At 34.4% G+C, this 21,695-nt stretch overlaps 1 protein-coding gene and 1 long non-coding RNA gene across 5 annotated transcripts; one reads left to right on the top strand and one right to left on the bottom strand.

The window, feature by feature from the left end:
- The first annotated feature begins 4,145 nt into the window (after nt 1-4,145).
- Nucleotides 4,146-5,621, top strand: LOC147477065 (putative choline kinase 2). Its single transcript, XM_086583919.1, has 5 exons — nt 4,146-4,275; nt 4,391-4,512; nt 4,596-4,791; nt 5,313-5,430; nt 5,569-5,621. Exons 1-5 carry the CDS (start codon nt 4,183-4,185, stop codon nt 5,619-5,621), a joined length of 582 nt encoding a protein of 193 aa, XP_086440045.1. The 5' UTR covers nt 4,146-4,182.
- A 5,027-nt stretch (nt 5,622-10,648) lies between these two features.
- Nucleotides 10,649-16,306, bottom strand: LOC147477064 (uncharacterized). Of its 4 annotated transcripts, XR_015209038.1 has the most exons (7): nt 16,244-16,306; nt 15,274-15,485; nt 14,990-15,099; nt 14,681-14,894; nt 13,165-13,506; nt 11,641-11,719; nt 10,649-10,878 (listed from the first exon to the last, which is right to left on the bottom strand). It is a non-coding gene; the product is annotated as an uncharacterized LOC147477064 (long non-coding RNA). The 4 variants fall into 4 exon arrangements; XR_015209039.1 differs by lacking the exon at nt 15,274-15,485 and having other exon boundaries at nt 16,244-16,274; XR_015209037.1 differs by lacking the exon at nt 16,244-16,306 and having other exon boundaries at nt 15,274-16,021.
- Nucleotides 16,307-21,695: the final 5,389 nt, after the last annotated feature.

The following is a 21,695-nucleotide window of genomic DNA, read 5'->3' as shown; positions in this document are numbered from 1 at the left end:
AGCATAGAATTATGAATTCTCTATGTCTTGCACACGCGACTAGTCTAGGCGTGAAATGGATCGCGTGCGCGAGTTAATCTAAAACTCCAGGCTCTACTTTTGGTCGGACTCCGTCATTTTGTGACAAAATATCAAAGAAAACCCTAAGTTCTAAGTAGTGAATCTAGATTCCTGAAACATACACTGATCCTCACATAAGCATCATTAACCCTCCCCTTGGGAGGATTTTCGCTCATGATCCTTGGAGTTATATGCAATATGTTTGATTTTATGATAAGTTTTAAAAGAATAGGAGAAGAAGAGTTTAAAGAACTAAATTTAAACTTCAAAGAACAAGATTTATTTATAGAACACTAAGGTAGCCATTAACATTATTACACAAAAACCAAGCTTAGCTAAAATATGAAATTGCGTAAAAAAAAACACATGGAATGAATGCTCTCCTTTTTCCATTTACTACATATAAGAGCATTCTCTCTTCCATCCCACGTGAAAAACACCTCCACATTAAATTCCATCCTATCTAAAACCCAAAGCAAATTGACACCTCACATTTTTTACACTATTACCACCTAAATCCATCTAACTCCATTAATATCATGCAAGGTGTCCACTTTGTGCAAATTATTTGCACATTTTGTCTTGACTTGCATGATGACTTATCAAATCTTATGGCCCTAAATAGTGGGTCCACGTGCTATGTCCAATGGCGAGCCGGTCTTTTGACATTTTTACAACTTTCCTCCTTTGCGTAGAGTTTGTCACACTGATCGTTGGAGCAGCTCACTTGCCGAATTCGGAGTCCTGGTTCAAGAGATATGAGCTTTGGAATTTTGATGCTTCTGTGCATGTAATCCCGTTTCTGACTTGATTCTGTCCTGTTTGAGCCTTTGGGCTTTAGTCCGACTTTGTTGGGCTTCACATGGGCTTAATCGGAAAGCTTTATGTATACTCACTATTCCATGCTTAAATACTGGCTTTATCATCATTTTTACGTTGGTTGCACGAAAATACGATATTTTCTTGATTATTAAGCACATAATTAACCGAAATTGTTACGTCTCTATGGGGTTTTAAAATACAATTTTGGGTGCTTATCATTTCTATGGTAATCTCTTTCATTATCTCTTCATACTTTGAGGACAAAGTATAGTTCTATTTGGGGGTGGTATAGTAACATTTTGCAAAACCTAGGCCTTTTCTATATAATAGTATATTTATTCCTTTCTAAAAAAAAATTTGAAAAAAGACCAAAAATATTTTTCTGTTTAGTATTAAAAAGTCTTGTTTCCTTTTTCTACGATGAATAAAAAGTTTATAAGTCTCATTATAGCAATAGATTAAGGACTTGTTCTTCGTACTTAGACTAATATACATACAATAGTTTCTACATCTTTTCATGAATGACATGCATCAGCATTTGTTATATATAGTAGTGAGTTTCCAAAGCCAAGGTTAGAACAATTAAGTTTCATATCTTGTGAGAATCTAGCCAAAAGCCTCATCTGAATGATTATTGAGTGATGAGAGAAAGGATGTCAGGATAGAAAGACCACACGTCCACTTGCTTGATCACCACGTCATATCCTAAGAGATAATTTAGGCCATTTTTGGTTCGATATAGCCAAATAAACGTTAAAAACCCAAAAAAATAGTTTTCCTCTAGTTACCCCTCTTGAGCCTTCACCCTTTTCTAAAAGCTTTTTTATTCTTCACCAAAAATTCATAACCCGTTACAACAAACAATAAAAAGTTTAACCAGCTGACGAGTTGAGAACTGGATGGATATAAAAAAAAAAAAAGATAAGAGAAGACCTTGCACAAAAACATAACAGTTAATTGCTTCAAAAAGAAAAGAAAAGAAAGACACGTCAAAAACCAAAACTCCAAAAAAAAATCAAAGGAGTTAAAAAAATCGAATCTCCCAAAAGTTCAAAATCAAAATGAAACGATATCAAAAACAAAAAGAAACAAAAACAAGGTTAGAACTCCCAAAATTCACAATCATATGGAGTCACAAAGCCAAAGGGCTAAAAGAATGTATCACAATTTGGAAGCAAAAGAACAAAACGAGGTTCTTCTTTGGTTACAAGTATCATGAAGACCTAGTTCTTGACTTATCAAATTTTGTTTTCCCTTCCTTTTTCTTTCTAAACCATCACCCTAGCCCCGTAACTCCTAATAAAATACCTCTAGCTCGATTAGGAATAGGATGATGTAATAGTAAGTGGCAAGTGTGATCAATCAACCCTGGTTTCTTTAGATGTCATTTGAGTATGCGAGGAATATAAGCGCCCACTGCACTTGAGAGAACGAACCTTGAGTGAATATATCAGAGAGTTGTGATTGCAACACACCCCTGTGAGAAGCCACCTTAAGGAAGCTCTCCAAAAGGCTCGGAAACAACTCTGCTTTTGCATTTCATTGCTCATGTTTTGCACATTTATCTTTAGATGATTAAATTATTATATATATGTTATTCTAAGTTCAAAAGAGCTTGCCTTTATTCACTGCTAATGAGATGTATGACCTTCTGAGAATAAATAAGGAAACAAGACCATTTGTACTAAATAGAAGAAGTTTGTGAGTACCTTCACTAGAAAACTCTCACGAGGCTTAAAGCTCATCCACTAGGGAATTCCTAGTGGTTTTAAAGCCTTGTTGCATATGATCAATGCAATCACACTTTGCGAAATGAGATTAGTATAACTTATAATAAATCACTCATTTGTGATCTTAGTTTTTACTCTCATCCTTGCTTGAGGTCAAGCAAGATGCTATTTAGGGGGTGGTGATCAGCTCCCAAATGTGCGTTTTATTACCCGTATATTACTGCATTACAGCCTTTTTTACGTTTAACGAAAGGATAACTCATAGCTTTTATTGCCTTTTTAAGGTTATGGAGTATTTCAGACTATTTATCATAAAAGCTGTGACTTAGCACCAAAATGATCCTTAATCATGCTTATTATGAAGACTAGAAGCTGCTATAGAAAAGTGCTAATAAAGTCAAAGTCAGCGGTCAAAGTTAAAGGTTAAGGTAAAAAGTCAAAGCCCTCAACTAAGAAGACCAGAGATGGAGGCAATTATCTCAAAATATGACATTCTCCCAAAACCTACCTTGGTCAAGAAGAAATCAAAAAGCAAAAGCAAAAGTGAAGTGTGAGGTGTCTCATTTTTAATGGAGAAGAGCAAATCTGTAAAAGGTAAAAGTAGGGGTATATAATCCAAAAGTAGGGGAGAGAGAAAGCATCCATTGTCTTAGTATCCAAACCATTTGGTTTGTTTAATTTCATGTCTAGTTTTTCAATTCAAGTTTTTACTTTATTGTTCTTCATTTCCATTTAATTAAAACTTGTTATTTTCCTTTGTTCTTATTTCAATCTACAATCTTATATACTTGTTCTTATTGCAATCTTCAATCAATCTTTCTTTCAATGTTTTTATGTCTTTTCAATACCAATAACTAAAACTTTCATGTTTTCATTAGCTTAAAACTAATCTAATCTATACCAAGAGTCAACCTTTCTTTTTCACAACTCCCACACTCAAACTCTAAACAATTTAGGATGAACCTCACTTCTAAACAAACTCTTTGAAGTAACACAGCACTGTTCTAAAACATCAATTATCTTCAAGATTGCTGTGAGTAGAAAAGCCAGAAGGGGGTGGGTCTTTCATATGGTGTACCTTGTCGATTCTTCCAGCCCATTCTTGAACTTCTCGTAACCAATCTCTTAAAAGTCTTACATGTACTACTAAAAGAAGGGCTTTTTATGTCACTTATTTTTTTTGTCTCGTGTCACTTACTATAAAAAAGTGACATACGGAGTTTTGATGTGTCACTTTTTTATAGAATGAGGGTTGATGTGTTGCTTCTAGGAAAAGTGACACAAGTAATTTTATTTTTTGTGTCCCATTATTTGAACGTAACACTAGTGGTTTGAGTTGTTGTGTCACTTCTGGGTGTAAAAAAATCGAAAACAAAATTAACAAATTATTGAAATAAATAAGCGACACTAGTAATTGCTTATGCCATGAAATTGAAAGTCGTGATTTGGGCCAAAAATAATTAAAACTTACTAAACCTAAAAGGAAAAGAAAATAACACTTAGGATTAAAAAAAAAAATTGTCTCGCAAAAACGCTGAAGAGCCCTCACCGTTATTCTGCCCAAGAGATCATGACATTTGAAAGCATGTCAAAGCATGGGCAGGGACCTCATCTTTTGGGACGATTCCCAACTGGCCGTGTTGAGGAATTCATACATGCTCGGGTAATATGCTATTTTGATTTCTAATTTTGAGTCGTTTTCGAGAGGAAATTGTAGAATGTTTATAGCCATTCTTAAATTGACATCATTACGGTTATGTGTTCTATTGGAATTTCAGACATTATCAGCCACTGACTTGCGTGATGCAGGAATATCTACTTTGATAGCAACCAAACTTAGGGAGTTCCATGATCTTCACATGCCCGGTCCAAAATATGTAATGCTTTGGAACAGATTGAGGTACACATTTGTTCCCCCGAAGCTTAAGCTCCTGTCAGTATTAAATTTTTGAAGTTGAATGATCTGTTTCTTGTTTCCTCTAGAAATTGGTTAAGCGCATCTAAGTGGTTATGTTCCCTCAACGAAGTGAAAGCATTTAAGTTGGATGCCATAGAGATGGAAATTTCTAGATTGGAAAAGGAGTTATCAAAGGAAAACCAAAGCATAGGATTTTGTCATAATGACTTACAATATGGGAATATCATGATGGACGAAGAGACTAGAGTAGTAACTATCATTGTAAGTTCCTATACTCAAATTGTTAATTGGGCACACAGACACATTATCTCACAGTCAACATTGTTCAATCCATGGTTTTTCTTATGATGGTTTTGTGAGAATAAGAAATTTTTATATTTGTTATAAAGTTTTGTATTAAAAAGGAGCTGTAAGAGAATAATCAAGGTCGCTTTACCATGAGCATGTCTGTTGGACATGAGAAAGTTCAAATGTTTCTATTGGACTCTGTAGAGTCTCTTATCTCTAGAACTCTATAAATATATAAAGTGCTAGATATTCCACATGCCATAAACCTAGATATATTGTAGAAAGCTTCCACAACATATCTATAAAGAAACTTTCGGTAGAAAACATCTAAGGAACAATCTAGTTCTTGGGCCAAATTATGGGCCTATATCTAGGGAATTTATGGTTAAACCATTGGGCTGTAACATATCCCCTCCGGTTTTCTGTTTGCAGTTACAAAGGGAAGATAAATCAATTTAAAGTTCAATATGTTACTGATTCTTTATTCTTTACAGGACTACGAGTATTCGTGTTACAATCCCATAGCATTTGATCTTGCAAATCACTTCTGTGAAATGGCGGCGCAGATTATCATTCAAACACCTCATGTTCTTGATTATGATAAATACCCAGGTCAGTTGAGAAAAATATGTTATTTAGATGCTTCCTTTCTAAAATGCTAAAGCTATATTATGCATGCATGCACCATAAAACGTTTCACTCCAACCATAAGTAATTACTTCCAGTTATTATGGGCTGCTTATGCAACAGGTTTAAAGGAGCGTAAAATATTTGTGCGTGCATATCTGAATTCTTCAGGTTAGTCGACTATGTTCTGCTATTGCATGTCGCTACTAGATATACAAGTAGGCCCTGAACCGTGTCAGACTTGATTCAAAACTAGGCGTTAATGAACTAAACACGAACAATAGGAAGGGCATATTACAATTTTATTTAAAACATGGTTATTCACTTGTGGGAATTCTTGCCTAAGGATATGTTGGAAGTATTGTTGCAGTTATTAGCTGATAATCCCAAGCCTGAGCTCAAACTATCCCGAAATCAAGTCAAAGGCCATATTTTCCTCTGCATTATTTATATTTTTCTCTGCATTATTTTTCAAACTTTCACCATTTATATTTGAAAATTGATTATTATATGGAGAAATGCTAAGGAGCCACCCCACTTTAAAAAGTTATGTTTAATGCTCGGCCCTAGATGGCGTTATTTTCTTTGCTTGGGAATCCAGTCAACCACAGAACCTTTTCTTTGGAATGTTTACCAAAGTTCCTCATAGAAAAGTGCACTCTCATGTTGTTACTATCTCAGAATTCTCCTGATCTCAAAAGAGGTAGCACTTGGAAGTTAGAAGTATATCTCCAACTTTTCAGTAACTTATTTTCCTCCCCTTGGCCGGGTGCATGTTTTTATTTACATCAGCTGCTCCTAAAGGACTCTTATTAATACATTGTATTCGTCATTAGGACCTATTAGCCGGTGGGACTGATACCACATCAATCACAATAGAATGGGCAATGTCAGAAGTATTGAAACAACTACAAATTTATAAACAAGTAACTGCAGAGTTGGATAGGGTGATTGGTAGAAATAGATGGGTGGAGGAGAAAGACATCCCAAACCTTCTGTATTTAAAATGTATAGTAAAAGAGACGATGAGAATGCACCCACTGGCACCAATCTTGGAGAGAATCTTGGTTTATTTATGGACTTGCAAACATTTGGGGACAGAGTTTTGAGGAAACTGTGTTTCTCTCATGTTGTTCATAGTATTCAAAGATATGAATATGAAACATAAAAATGATGCTAAGAATCGTGCACTTCAGAATATAATATTTTCTATGCTACAGGTTTGTATTGTAATGCCTTTTTGTGAATTTATACGGAGTTTAATACTTACTTCTTAGGACTAAATTTTGATAATTGTGTTTCAATAATCAGAATGACGATGAAAGGAAAGCTAAAAGAGCACTTGTTGTACTTTGTGATCTTCACCATAGAAGGGTTTGGTTTGATGAGAGAACTGCAAATGCAATATCCACAGCGTGTTTTCACTCGTCTTCCAGGTTTAGTTTTCTTAATGTCTTTTAGAGGTATAGCTGTATAATGATTAATTTGGACATAAGTTTGATATCTGAATTGCTCAAGATTATGATTTTTGGTCTGTCTTTCCTTCTCGGATTTGAACGGATTGAAGAAGGAGATGGTAGTGATGACTCAGGTGATGAAGACGATATGACTTCTCAAAACTCTCAAGTTATTATCAGTAGGGAGGTTGGGTACAAGGTATTCTCTTAGTCTTCAATGCTCTAGATTCTTCTTTGTGTTTTTCTTTACTTCACTATGCTATTCTATTTGTGAGAGAGCTTCGACATTTCAGATTTTGGGACCCCCCCTCTCTCTTTCAAATTTCATTTGTGGTTGTATATACGACATTTTCATCCTTGAGTCAATTACTTTTGGGCTCATTTCACCATTTAAGTAGATTAATTATTACTTGCTGTGTGGCATATTTTAGTTCCTTATTTCACCTTTTGCTTTCCTCTGGGGACTTTGTGAAAAATTATGTTATTTTGACCATTGTCAATCGAGTGAATAAATTGAAGATTTACTATCAGATGCTACTATAAGGTAAACGGTAAAGTTCCAAAAATATCCTAGTACAATTGCACAACTCTTTGTACCTATTTACCTTTTTAAACTGTATTAATATAGTTAATAACACATAAGCATAAGTTGCAACCATGATTCTAAACTTTTATGCATTACTCCAAAATTTTACTTAAAATATTTAGTTTGTCGATTTCTTAACTTAGAACTGGCCACTGGGTATTAGGGATTGTAGTTACCATGATAGTTTCTGTAGTTATTTTTTTGTTGGAATTTGAAGTCGGCATGATTGGCTAAAACCATGTAGAATCCTACATTCCTTTTTATATACTCTATAGGCTCTTTTCCCTTATTTCATATTTGTTTACATCCTATATTACTTTTCCAGATATCATTCCTTTATATTTCAAGTTTAATATTCAGTAAGAGAAGCAAAAGGTTGGTTTAAAAGTAAGTCGCAAGTTGTATGTTGTGTCTTGTTTTTGTTTAACCGGACCTATCAATGCTTTTGCCTGACTACTATCAATGCTTTCATCTATCTATGTCCATGAGAGACTGTTATCCTTCGAAAAACAAGTATTAATCTGCGTTTGGATAGATTGTGTTTGTTTGCAGCCCGATCTTTCTTATTTTCATGTGGGTCCTGGTTGGAAGGGGTCCAAAAAGAAGTTACCGATGTCATCTTGGCATGCTAACAAAGAAGACTTTTTATAAGATTCATATCAAGTTAGTTACTTATGGCTACAAAATTAATCAAATTATTTGTGTTGTGTTATCAAGTGAAGCAATTTATGGCATTTTCTCTTCAAGTCTCTAAACCCCCATCAGTTCCTTAACCTTTGTTCTTGTCTTGGATTTTAGGCACATCACAAGGGAATGAGTGCCAGCAAGAAGAAAAAGCAAGCTAAATTACAGCGTGCAGTTCGCACCATGAAAAGGCATCGTGTAGTATTTTTATTTTATTTTATTTTATTTTATTTTTTTTAAATTTTTTGATTATTTTGGTATTGGAATGACTTATTTTGTTGGAAGTCAAACTAGATAATAGATACTAGGTTTGATCAATGAAATCAATAGAAGTTAATTGTTTTGAATGTTGTTTCTTTTTTCTCGAGTAGATGTTGTTTCCATATCATAAAGCAGGTTAAAGTGATTTTGGTTGTGATGTTTTGATAAATGTATGTGGATGTTGTTTATATCATAAAGCAGGTTAATGGGATTTTGGTTATGACGTATATGATGCAGGTTGAGAAATGAATACAATCGAATACAAAAATGGGAAAATGTTTTAAAAAACAATTATTTTCATTTGTCTCACTTTTGGAAAAAGTGACACAATTGACCACTCTTATGTGTCGCTTTTGACGTACTTGTGTCTCGCTCTGGTCCAAAAGTGACACAACTAGTATACTTAATGTGTCTTTTTATGTACTTGTGTCTCGCAAAAGTGACTAGTATACTGTGTCATTTTGGCGTTTTGTCTCGCTGGTCCAAAAATGACATTGTAGTATATCCACTTTTGACTTACTTATGTTTTGCTCTGGGCCAAAAATGACACAACTAGTTTAGTTAATGTGTCACTTTTAATGTACTTATGTCTCGCTCTGGTCCAAAAGTGACACAACTAGTGTATTTAATGTGTCACTTTTGACTTACTTATGTCTCGCTCTGGTCCAAAAGTGATACAACTACTGTACTTAATGTGTTACTTTTGACGTACTTATGTCTCACTCTGGTCCAAAAGTGACATAAATAGTATACTTAATGTGTCACTTTTGACAAAATTATGTCCCACTCTGGTCCAAAACTGATACAACTAGTGTCACTTTTGACAAGCATTGTGACACTCTTTCTTAAAAGTGACAGAAGAGGCTATTCTTAAGTGTCATTTTTATTAACAAAAAGTGACACATTTAGTAAGGCTTTTGTGTCACTTTTGGTAGAACTTTATGTGTCAGGGGCTTATAGGTCACTTCAAAATTAGTTTCAAAAGTGACACAAGTGACTTCTTGTGTCACTTAAAAAGTGACACAAAAAGCCCTTCTTTTAGTAGTAATTAAAAAAGGTTGATTAAATATTTGCGTCAAATTTGTTACTAGATAATGTTATCTTTGTTTTGCTTATTTGTTATAGGAGTAAATGCAGGGAATGATACGTAGCTTTTTTCATTCCTTTATTCCATGTGATTTACATATACTAACTTGATGTACACTTCGTCGTATAGTAAAAAATAGGCAATGGAAAGAGCATTGTGGATTCCGAAAAACTTAAAGCTAAAGATGGGAAGGTAAAAAAATATTATCTTAATTAAAAAGGTTGATTAAATGTTTGCGTCAAATTTGTTACTAGATAATGCTGTCTTTGTTTTACTTATTTGTTATAGGACCAAGATTGTAGATTGGCATTGGGATCTAAAGACAACATTGTTGCCGAAGGTCGTGTTTCAGCAAGGAAGGGGCCAGAGGATACTATTCACAACATGCCTTTGGGAGAGTCATTTTTGGGGGGATTGTATGTGGATATTATGTATTGCGCTTTATGCGAGATTTAGTAGAAGATCCTAGTCCACCAATCAAAAAGAAGGTGATTGTAAAGTAGCATTATTTTTCATATAGTCTTAGCTAGCTTATAAATTGGTGCATTTGTAAATATGGTAGGCAATGCATTGCTATTACTAACAGTCAAAAACCGTTACAAAAAATATTTGTAACGCTTTTTATCCGTAACAGTTTGGGCGTGGGTAATCTGTTACAAATATTTGTAACGGTTTAAAAGCGTTACAAAGTATTATTTTGCTAACGGTTTTTTCCGTAACTTAAAATATTTGCTAACGGTTTTTTTTGCTCAATTGTATTACTCTTCAGTAACGGTTTTATAAAGTTAATAACCTTTTTTTTGTGTTACTCTTTTCTAACATTAGTAACGGTTTTATAAAATTAGTAACGCTTTTTTGTGTTACTCTTTTCTAACCTCAGTAACGCTTTTTTGTGTTACTGATTTATAAAATTTGTAACGATTAATTTTCTTTTGGTAACGGTTTTGCTGCTTCGTAAGTGTTACTCATTTCAAAGCTTAGTTACGGTTTTCCACCATTACAAAATTATTTCATATGTAAAAAAAATAATTTCCCCCAAAACCATCCTTTTTGGAAGACTACTGAACCTGCATAAAGATGCCCCCACTTACTGGGTATTCTACAATCGTCTATAACATAAACAAGAAATTAATCTCACAAGTACATCCAATCATATAATCTTTTATTAAAATAACATCACCAAAACATCTTTCATAAATAGGACTTGTCACGAATGAAATACACACTATTTTTCAAATCAATGGGACTTGTCTTTAAACTCAAACTCTCACGTCATTTGTATAGAACTAGCACCTTCAGTAGTTGCAAGCATCAGGGAATGATTTTGGGATGGTATCATCAGAAAAGTCCCTTTCATCCTATACACCAATAGAAATATATAAAAATGAGTCAGGCAGTAGAAAACAAATATGTATAGATATAAACTTATATCCTATTTTTAAATAGTAGCTCCTTATACTCAAACTACGGAATTCACAGGCTAGTAGCAATAGAAGCATAGTATAGACATGAAAGTTTATATAACGCCCCAAAACCCTATAACCTTGTCAGACACCTTGACGAAAGACAGAAATTTCGGCAGAGTCTCCTCTGTATTTTCAACATTTCATATACATAAATCCTGTCATCAACATTTCATATACATAAATCCTGTCATAACCTGAAAATCAAATAATATATTAATTCGTAGAACTAGCTACTCAAATATATATTGATTCGTAGAACTAGCTACTCAAATATATATTGATTCGTAGAACCAGCTACTTAACCATCTCGACCAATGCCAGTTAAGTCAAATAACCAATCCTCGAATCAAAAGAACACTATAAATTATATACCAAAATTAAAATGAAAACAACGTATACATCACTTCCACTTATATCAGTGTTATACACTTCTATTAGTTCCAACTCGAGATACAACACTTCGAATATATACACACCATACATTCACACTACTCACATGTAAGAACCTATCTTCCAAAACAAAACTCATTAATAGACAATATGAAGGAATTTAGACAACTTTTAGAACAGAATAGACTACAAATTGAAGGTTTACCGCATTAAAACACCCACACAAAAAAACGAAGAAGTTTCGTTAATTAAGTTAGAGTGTACCTGGAGATCCTCAACACTTCCGGCATGCCCAACAAAAAGAGTAGATTCTACTTTCCATGTTCCACTAGACAAAGGCTCCCTTAAGACATGAAAAAATAAGAAAGAAAATTGTAGCAGTGTTAGTTTTGAATAGATTGTTTTGCGGCATCGTAACTCAAATACACTAGTATACTACATTGCAATGGGGGCATGAGCGGAGTGGAGAAGATTTTTTTTTTTTTTTGGGGGGGGGGGAGATATGAAATGTCCATCTTACTTCTTACTTAGGTTTCAACGATTTTTATGTTTTCATACATAGCTTGACTGGATGGTCATTCCTTTCCCAACCTTTTTTTCATTCATTTGCCTTGGCATCTCCTAGCTGAGTTAAAGTAACATATTCATACCTAACGATTTTCCACACGCCACCAGTTTCATTGTCACAGTACATTTGTGGAGAATTTAAAAGAAAGAACCTATCTTAATAATGCCCAGCAACCATATTATGTCAATGGAACACCTAGCATTCTGGAAGAAAGATGATACTGTGACAACATGGACAGAGACAAGGAGAAAAAAAAAAAAAAATGAAAGGATTGTGTTTTTGCAATTAAAGATGAATGTAATTGAGTTGATAACGAATTGGAAGAGAAGTAGGCTATAATAACTGCAGGGTAAGGTGAACACCACTATCTGATGAAGTTGGACCACCTCAGATAAATGAAGTTGCAGAATGACAAAAACATAAGCCAAAATCCATTTTGTGACATCCATATAAATCAGCCAAGCAGTTCGATATTTGAAGAATACGATAAAAAGGTAAGTTGATATTTGACACCATTAGAATATCTTTATGGGAAATATATGTGTCGTCTGAGACTTTCAAGGAAATATAAGTTTTTTTTTTCAGTTGGATAAGTTTTTGTTTTCCATGGCCTTCCAATATAATTTACTATTTTTGTGCGTTGAGGCCGGTGAAGTACTGATGTACTAAATTGACAATGCATTTTGTCTTAGAAAGGTGAATATTAGCACATTTCAAATCATGCCCTTTTTAACATTTGGATTTGCAATTATTGGGTTCTTGTGTGATGTCCACCGATGGTAATAAGTATTGGAACTCAGACTCTCATGTATTTTACTGAAATAATACACGCCACAATAACATTTTGTCGGATTTTAGCACATTAGTAGATGATATGTATTCGTCAACAACTTTCATTTCACTATTCCCTGCTCCATTATATTAGTACGTATGTCATTGGGGACTTGTGGAATACTGGTCCCCAGTTCTGCTCAGCTCATGGTGTTAATTAGTAAGTGGTTGGATATATATATGCAGGTTTAAATGTTTAATTCTCAATAAAACTAGGCCACTGCCCACTACCATGTTGTAGGTTTTTGAGATCCTACACATTGTATCCAATCACTCACAGCCCAACGCAAGCGCTTGCAGTTAAATGTTTTTTTTTTTGCTTGTAGTAAAATGTTGGTGAGCAGAAATCTATTCAGTTAGTAATTAGCTAGGTTAAAAAGTTTACTTACCATTTAAAACCGCTTGTCCATAAGAGCACTGGCGAGGACCTGCTACCTCGTGCGTGACCTTGGAATGAGTCTGCTGCTCAGGGCCTGCCTTCTTAATGAAAGACCTTTTTGTTGGAAGTGGTGGAAGCAAAGAATGAGAACTGCGACGTTGATGTTGTTGCTCTTCTTGTTGCTCATTGCTTACTGGTAACAATGGCTTAATCAAGGATGACAGTATTTCAGGGGTATGCCGCCTTGTCAGGGAAGAAGAGAGGAAAGAACTGCTGATTTTGGACAGGGACGGACTGCCCAAAACCCAATACTTTCGGAGATTATGCGCTACTATACATATCTATAGACTGCCTGAAAAATTAACAGGATACACGGTTTTTAAACTTTCTGTTTAGATGTAATATAGAAAGTTAAGAAACACATTTTTGGCTTAGATTTACACTGGATCAAGAGTTCATTAAACATTAAGTCAGACTAATGTCATGCAAATATGCAATCATATGGAGATCCAACAGCTAGCCCAACATAAGACTAAAAGAGAGTATTGCTTCACGAAGACGGATTCTCATAAAAAAGGGGATATACTTGTACAATATAAGCACCTACATCAGAAACTTACTTACTAGCATTTTTCTGATAAGCTGTCATATAAATATATAATCGATGGATCTACTGGACTACAAATAGCACCCAATACTTTGAATTTTTGAAATATCAGAATGCACCCTATTTGGGCATACATAATGAATGGTGACAAGATGGACATGTCAATTACATTAATTGGATTAGATGTCTGATGTTTTGGATCTGTCCTTTGAATAAACACCATACCCCACATGCTTGATCAATTTTGTATTATAGCTAATTTTACGTGGTCAGTGTTGCAAAGAATGGTCTAAAATTTAGACACACTCGCCACACAAAAAACAAGCGACCCAACATTGTATCTCGCCATTTCGCTGAGTTAGCTAGGCGATTGTTTTGTTGAAGGAGTAGATCTGATTTTTGTCCAACTGGGCGGAGGACATCTGTTGTCTCAACTCTCGAATTCATGTCATCTCTAGACACTACTAGGGCCACCAGATAGGAACAAATGATGAAAGAAAACAATGCTTTCATACTTCATAGTGTGGGGATTGTTTTAGGATAATCAATGCATTCATTGCAAAAGAACACATAAGAAGAATATGACGAAAATGAAAGCTTGTCAAAATCTTTTCCATTTTCCCCATCCGTCTCTTTAAAAATTTATAATGTACGTGGCTCTCAAAAAACAATTTATAATCTTAGTAATACTTTTTTTTTCCTCCAAATAAAAAGCTCTCATTTAATTTATTTTCAGGTAACATCATCTAAAGAAGTAATGATATCATCCTTGGAGAGGTTGGAACAAGTGACCAGAACATGGGCAGTGAGTTATCCAGCCACATGCAACGACAATAAGCCTAGAGAATAAACAGTAAATCATGGACCATACAAACAGTTAAGAAGAACCAAAAACATAACAAAGAAGAGATAAAAAGACCTGTAACTCTGTGGCCATGAAGTGTTGTAAGAACAAGGTCTATTATGTTGTTCGCTTTCAATCGAAGAAACCGTAGAAGATGAATCAGAATTGTATCCATTCACATCGTCTCCTTTATCCGACGACACTTTCTCTTCATCTTCTTCACTTTCTATGTAAAACTTCTGATCCGAAACTGAATTCTTCATTGCTATTCAAGTGTTTACACAACGAACTAAGAATTTGAAATATACATATTAGAGTCCTGGTAAATAAAGTAGTTGAAGATAGTAGTAATATAATAGTCTTCTGAACAAAGTAAGGAAATACCTGGTTTCACGGGATGGGAACAATCTTAAGGACTGTTGAAGAAAGTAATTAGCGTACAAAGAGAAGAGGAAATATAGAAGATCTTGTTATAGAATCTGGAATCTGCAAGACTGGAACGAGAAAAACAGTATACGTGAGAAAGTTTGTGCGCTTTTGGTGCAGAGGTTTGTGAGTTGTGACTGCAGTCAGTCTTCACTGATTTATATACAAGAAATTAATGCTAAATCTGGGACAGGCATAAAAGTCAGGAACATTCAAGATAGGGTAAAAAGTAAACACAGTACAGTTTTTGTTGTCCTTCAAAGTCTCAGGTCATCTCCTGTATTTCCTGAATGGTCCATGCTTGATTTCATATTAGTGGATAAGTCACACATCAAGCACGTCTTAGAGCTTCTCTAGCGCAGACTGCCACCATCCCATTACATGTTAAAATTTGGTAAATCAATGCCAATCCCTCGTTCTGTAGACGCCGTGCCAATCCATTTTTCTTGGAACACTTCATGAAACGCCACCCGTTAAACAATAATACATACTTGACAAAACAATACTAGATACTAAAAGATTGATAGCCGATAATGCAAATGAACTTTGGATGGTTCAAAAGGACGCCAAAACGATTGTTTGCTTTGTTAAATAGAAACGCCACCCGTTAAACAATAATACATACTTGACAAAACAATACTAGATACACAACTTTGATGTGTTCGTCTAGTTTAAAATAGAAAGGATAAAAGGAGCTTTCTATCTCATCACACCCTAAAGGTGAAAGACCTCTTAGCAACATGGCCTCATCGTCGTAGATCATGTAAAGGACACTTCATGGCAGTTTGGTCTGATGAACATTCTGAACGTATTGTTTTCCGACAAATGAGAAAGGCTATTGCACCAATCTCATTGATTAACAAGTCTGACTAACTGTAGCATGTAAAGATTCAAGGGAATCTAAAACTGGTTTCAATGTTGGGGTTGTTTGGTTCAAAGAATTAATTTCTCATTACTTTAGGATTAAGGCGTGACTATGACTAAATACTGATAGTTAATTAATTAAAAGCATGTGCAAACAAGAACACAATTATAAGTCATTAAGCTTTTAATGAAAAAACAAAGTTTTCAGAGAAGCATGTTGAGAATTTCAGACATGAACACAGGTACAAGTCATTAATCAATAAAAACATGTACAAACAAGAACAATAATCAGACCATAAGATGGTAGCCCGGTCGAAAAAACACAAACCAAAAGTAAAAAATCGTTACCTTTTGTAGCAACTCGAACCGAACTTGGACTTTGAATCGGACCAAGCAAACCCTACATCATAGTGGATTAAAATCCACGAGAGAGAAGTAAGTGTAGTGACCAATTAGAAAACCATAGGTAATTGAACGGAAGAGGAAGGCGTACAACTCACAGGCGGTGACAAACATCGATGAGAGATTGAAAGAGATTTGAGAGGCCTTTTATGGAGATTTGAGAGAGATTTATTCGAGAGAATCGGTGAAAGAGAGTTTCTTTCCTTAAAGGTGTTGTGAATTAGCTAAAACTTCACTAGAGCGAGTTTTTCTTGTTTCCTAAATTCCCAAATTTCTCTTTTTTTTTTTTTTTAAATCGTTCACACTTTAGCAAATAAGCATATATTTAAAATAAGAAAATAATCAAGACCGTTACAAATTAATTCAATTTTAATAAAATATCATTGTAACAATTTATCATCATTCCACCAAATATGCGGTAATAAAGTGTGAGGAACTCTCTCTCGCGGTAAAAATCTGTTACTAATTAAAAAAATTATATCCGTAAATTTGATGCGTTCTTGATTTCTAGTTTTGGTGTAGATATGCATTATTCATTTTCATAATATTTATAATATATTTTTCGTCGAACAGGTATTGGAGTTCTCTAGCAAGAAGTGTTACACCACTGAAATAAATGAACTTCATCTTGAATTCATCGACTTTATCCAACAATTTATCTGAGTAGTTAATTTGGGTAAGTGGGCTTCTATATTTTCCCTTTCTTTATGTATATATACTTTTCTAATCGTTTTTTTTTTACTTGTACAATATACCCTTCTTGATTCACTTGCTTTTTAATTTTATATACTAGTCATAGTGGAATGACGACTTCATAATATGATGCAGGTGAATGGATCGATTAACGGATGAATAGATCGCAGCTAGGTTTTTGGTGTTGGAAGTGCGCACAATAAGCCAAGATATTGCTAGGATAGTATTGGCGCTATGTAGTTTTTTTTTTTTTTTTTAATTGTGATTCTTTTGGTATTGGAATTACTTCTTTTGTTGGGAGTCAAACTAGATGATAAATACTTGGTTTGATCGATGAAATCAATAGAAGTTAATTGTTTTGAATATTGTTTCTTTCTTCTCGAGTGGATGTTGTTTCCGTATCATAAAGCAGGTTAAAGCGATTTTGGTTGTGATATTTTGATAAATGTATGTGGATGTTGTTTCTATCATAAAGTAGGTTAATGGGATTTTGGTTATGACGTATAGGATGCAAGTTGAGAAATGAATACGGTCGAATACAAAAATGAGAAAAAGTTTTTTAAAAAAATTATTTTAATTTCTCTCACTTTTGGAAAAAGTGACATAATATCTATTAAAAGTGACACAACTGAGCACTCTTACGTGTCGCTTTCTTTTTCATACGAGTTACATTGAGTTGATTCCCAAAAGTGACACAAGAAGTAAGGGGCTTTTGTGTCGCTTTTTGGCATCCGTAAAATCAATCTCACTCACGGGTCCAAAAGTGACATAACTAATATACTTAATGTGTCACTTTTGATGTACTTATGTCTCACTCTGGTCCAAAAGTGACACAACTAGTATACTTAATATGCCACTTTTGACATACTTATGTCTCACTCTGGTCCAAAAGTGACACAACTAATATACTTAATGTGTCACTTTTGACGAAATTATATCCCACTCTGGTCCAAAACGGATACAACTAGTGTCACTTTTGACAAAATACGTGACACTCTTTCTTAAAAGTGACACAAGAGGCTATTCTTAAGTGTCACTTTTATTAACAAAAAGTGACACATTTAGTAAGGCTTTTGTGTCACTTTTGGTAAAACTTTATGTGTCGGGGGCTTATAGGTCACTTCAGAATTAGTTTCAAAAGTGACACAAGTGACTTCTTGTGTCACTTAAAAAGTGACACAAAAAACCTTTCTTTTAGTAGTGTATTTAATATTTGATCATTATGTGTTTTTGCTTGCAAGAACTGAAATTAAGTGATCCAGGTTTAATGTTCTATGTATGTCATTTGGTTACAAATAGACAAATGCAGGCTTGGCAGAGAGTAAGTTTTACTATAACTTGATTATTTATTGCTATGAGTGTCATTATTTCTAGTACTGTTTGTGCCCACCCGGTTGCCATATTAGAGATATATTTATTTGTTTAGTTTGTTTAGTCGATATTAGTTGGTACTTAAGTGATCTGGCATTTCTCAAAGCGTTTTAGTATCTTTCTCTTATTGTATCCATTGTATATATATGTGTATTTTAATTATCTCATTTTGCAAACTGGGTTACGTGACTGTTCTGGCATTTATCAAGGCGATCAAGTAACTCGGTCGTCATGACATATTATATCCTAAGAGGACTGTCAGAAATATAAAGAGTTGGTGCTTTACTTATACTAGTACACTGGCACGTGGCAGTTGTCACGTGATTCTTGTAAGGTGAACAAAAAGAGAGAAACCACGTACACCTAAAGCCTAGTGGCAATCTTGCAATTGTATGTAAAATCGAGGGCGATGCGGTTAGTGGTTTGGACAGGGAAGCACAAAAAGCCAAATTTTGGGCAATGGATATATCGTAATTGCTTGCAAAATTGAAGGCAATGCGCTAAATCGAGGGAGAAACGTCTGAATTTCACTGTAGAAATTGATAGTTTTACCCCTCCCTCACCTATGTTATTACATAGTACCCTTTTGACCGTAATCGTAATAATTGAACTCATATAGGGGTATAATTGGAAAAGGTCACTGTTCACCGAAGCATTCTCTTTAGTAGTAAGATTACATATTTTCAGGTTATGACATACATGACTTATATATATTGAAATGTCAAAAATACATAGGAGACTCTGTCAATTTTTCTTTTAAATAATACAATGTTTTTTTTTTTTTTTTTTTTTTTTAAAATAAGTTTGGGGCGTTACACTAACGAAAAGTTGCTTGATAAGCTCTGTCATCAGATAAGTCTTTCACTCCAGTTCTTCTTATACTTGATTATATTGCCTTTCTTTAGGTTGGCTTTAGAAGGTTAAGGCCACACATTACTATATCAAGACAAATTTGATTCTACCCATTTATCAGTTTTCCATAAAGTTTAACTCTAGAAGAATTATTACTTCTAAGTTGGCAATTTACAAGATTGCATCTGCATAAATTGTTTGTGGTTTGTTAATCTATCAAACACTATATAATTCACCAAGTTATCTAAATTGAAAACAACCGATGCGCTAATCAGACTTGTTTATTTTTGCTATGAATTTCTCGATTGTCGTACAAAGGCTCAATTGCTTAGAGAACATCACATGTGTTTTTCTAAGATCAATAAAAGTACGACCTTCATATGTTCTTGTCTTGGTTTCAAGGAAATCACCAAATTCTGATGCGGCATATTCACTCCTATAATTACTTGCATCTAATACGGATTGTTGAAGATGTCATGTTAGTGGGTTCTTGAACTTGATTATCTTGCATGGCAACCTGAACAAACACTTAAAATTCTTGATCTTGATTATTTCAATCCATCACCAAATTCAATAGTCTTGTATATATCTTGAAGAAACACTCACAATTTTTTCATGACTTTTGAAGTGTTATTGATTTCATATTGCTATCACATGGGGACCGACATAATTTTAGCTAGTTGCCCTTGTTAGTAGAACTCTTGCTATCTCAAATTTTGCTTATATCAACATAACTTCAATTGAATTAATTATGCACAACCCCCATGAGCGGTTACACTAAGCATTATGTTTCGATAGCTAATAAATTCGCGTTTAATCCGTTTTATACACGTTTTATACATTTTTACATATAATATGAATAATAAGGCAAACGTTTCAAACCTAGGGATTAATACACAAATTATATGATCCATGCTTATAATTGCCGAATAATAAGGTTCGTATTTTTTAAATGAAAAAAAAAACGTACTATAGAAGGTATGATGCAACTTCAAAATGGAAGGTTTTGAAAATCCACTTAAGTTAAGTTATAACTTTCCATACCTAAAGAATATGAAAGAACTGAAGTGTTAGAAAATAAATATAAATGAAAATTTGAGTTCTATATGTTTAGTTAATGAGCAATTCTGACATAATATTACATTCTAAACTTACAAATGCACCAAAATATGTTTAGTTAAATATGTTGAGTTCTATATTTACTGCTCTCAACGAGTCAGAGGCAACCTCAACTATGAGTATTTGAATCTTCAAGCAACCCTGCAGTCCTACCAAAATGGCTTATAGTTCTTGGAATAAAACTGAACTTAACCCTCCTGCTCCAGTATAAGCTAGCAGTACTATGCCTTCTGAGTCTCGGATTATACCACCAATACTTCCATTATCATCTTTCAGTGATCCATCAGTATTTAACTTCTTTATCCCTCTTTTAGGTTTCCCCTATATTGTTTTGGAACTTTAACAATATATATAATTAGAGACAACACCCAATCTCTCCAGTAACTTCTTCAGTTCTCCTGAATACTTCACCTCTTTTAACAGACATTGCAAGTAGACTCCCATGTCATTGATCAACCTACTTTTTACCACTTGCCAATCTTGTGTCGTGTTCCTGAATCTTCCGAAGTTACGTTCCTTCCATATATAACTGACAAAGTACAACTGCACAAATGTACAACTTGTACACTTCAGCTTCTATAGAGTTTCTTTGACATATTCTAATAAGTTGCATTCATCACTCCCTATATGTTGTTTCACACTCCTCCATACCTCCTTAGTGTAGAAACACTCAAAGAAAAGGTGTTTTGAATTCTCTCTCGAGTTATTACACAAACAACACTTAGAGGAATTTAGAACTTTCCTCTGGATCAACCTATCTTGTGTTGGTAGATTTCCCGAGAGAAGCTGCCAAGTTGTGAAAGAATGTTTAGGAATCACTAGCTTCCCCCACACCATATTGTACCATCTTACTATTTCTTTTGGAATTCTAAGAGCATCATATGTAGATTTAGAAGAGAAAGTGTCATTAGGATGGAGGTTCCAAATGACTCTGTCTTCAGTAAGGTTGGTATTGATCGTACTAATAGAAAACATGATTTTCCCCACGGTCCAAAACCGTGGGAAAAGTGAAAAAAAATATTTTTCTCATGGTTTTAGACCGTCGCAGGACAGTGGGCTTTTTGTGCTGCACAAATAGTATCCCCACAGTCATGACCGTCAGTAAAGCCTACTAGTAGCTACGGTCTCTACATCAGTTATTGCCGTCGGTATGGCCATGGCAGAAACTGTGGGATAGTCTGTGGCAAAACGTTAGTTGTTCCTACGGTCAGAATCCATGGGATAAGATCAGTTTTTCCTACAACCATAGGCTGTGGGTAATACTATATTAGCCACGGCTTTGGACCGTGGCAAAACTCTTTTTTCTATAATAAAAAAATATTGCGCCCTATTTTCACATATCAACCTGTTTCTACACATTCTT

This window comes from Coptis chinensis, chromosome 9 (genome assembly GCF_015680905.1).
Source record: "Coptis chinensis isolate HL-2020 chromosome 9, ASM1568090v1, whole genome shotgun sequence".
In the NCBI taxonomy this organism is placed as follows: domain Eukaryota; kingdom Viridiplantae; phylum Streptophyta; class Magnoliopsida; order Ranunculales; family Ranunculaceae; genus Coptis; species Coptis chinensis.
This window is presented reverse-complemented; position numbering and strand designations above follow the sequence as displayed.

Excerpts from the sequence above, each read along its gene's own strand:
- LOC147477065 (XM_086583919.1), top strand. The coding sequence starts at position 4,183 with ATGACATTTGAAAGCATGTCAAAGCATGGGCAGGGACCTCATCTTTTG. Across the intron at positions 4,276-4,390 it reads AGGAATTCATACATGCTCGG|ACATTATCAGCCACTGACTT; the intron begins GTAATATGCTAT and ends TTGGAATTTCAG. Across the intron at positions 4,792-5,312 it reads CTAGAGTAGTAACTATCATT|GACTACGAGTATTCGTGTTA; the intron begins GTAAGTTCCTAT and ends TATTCTTTACAG.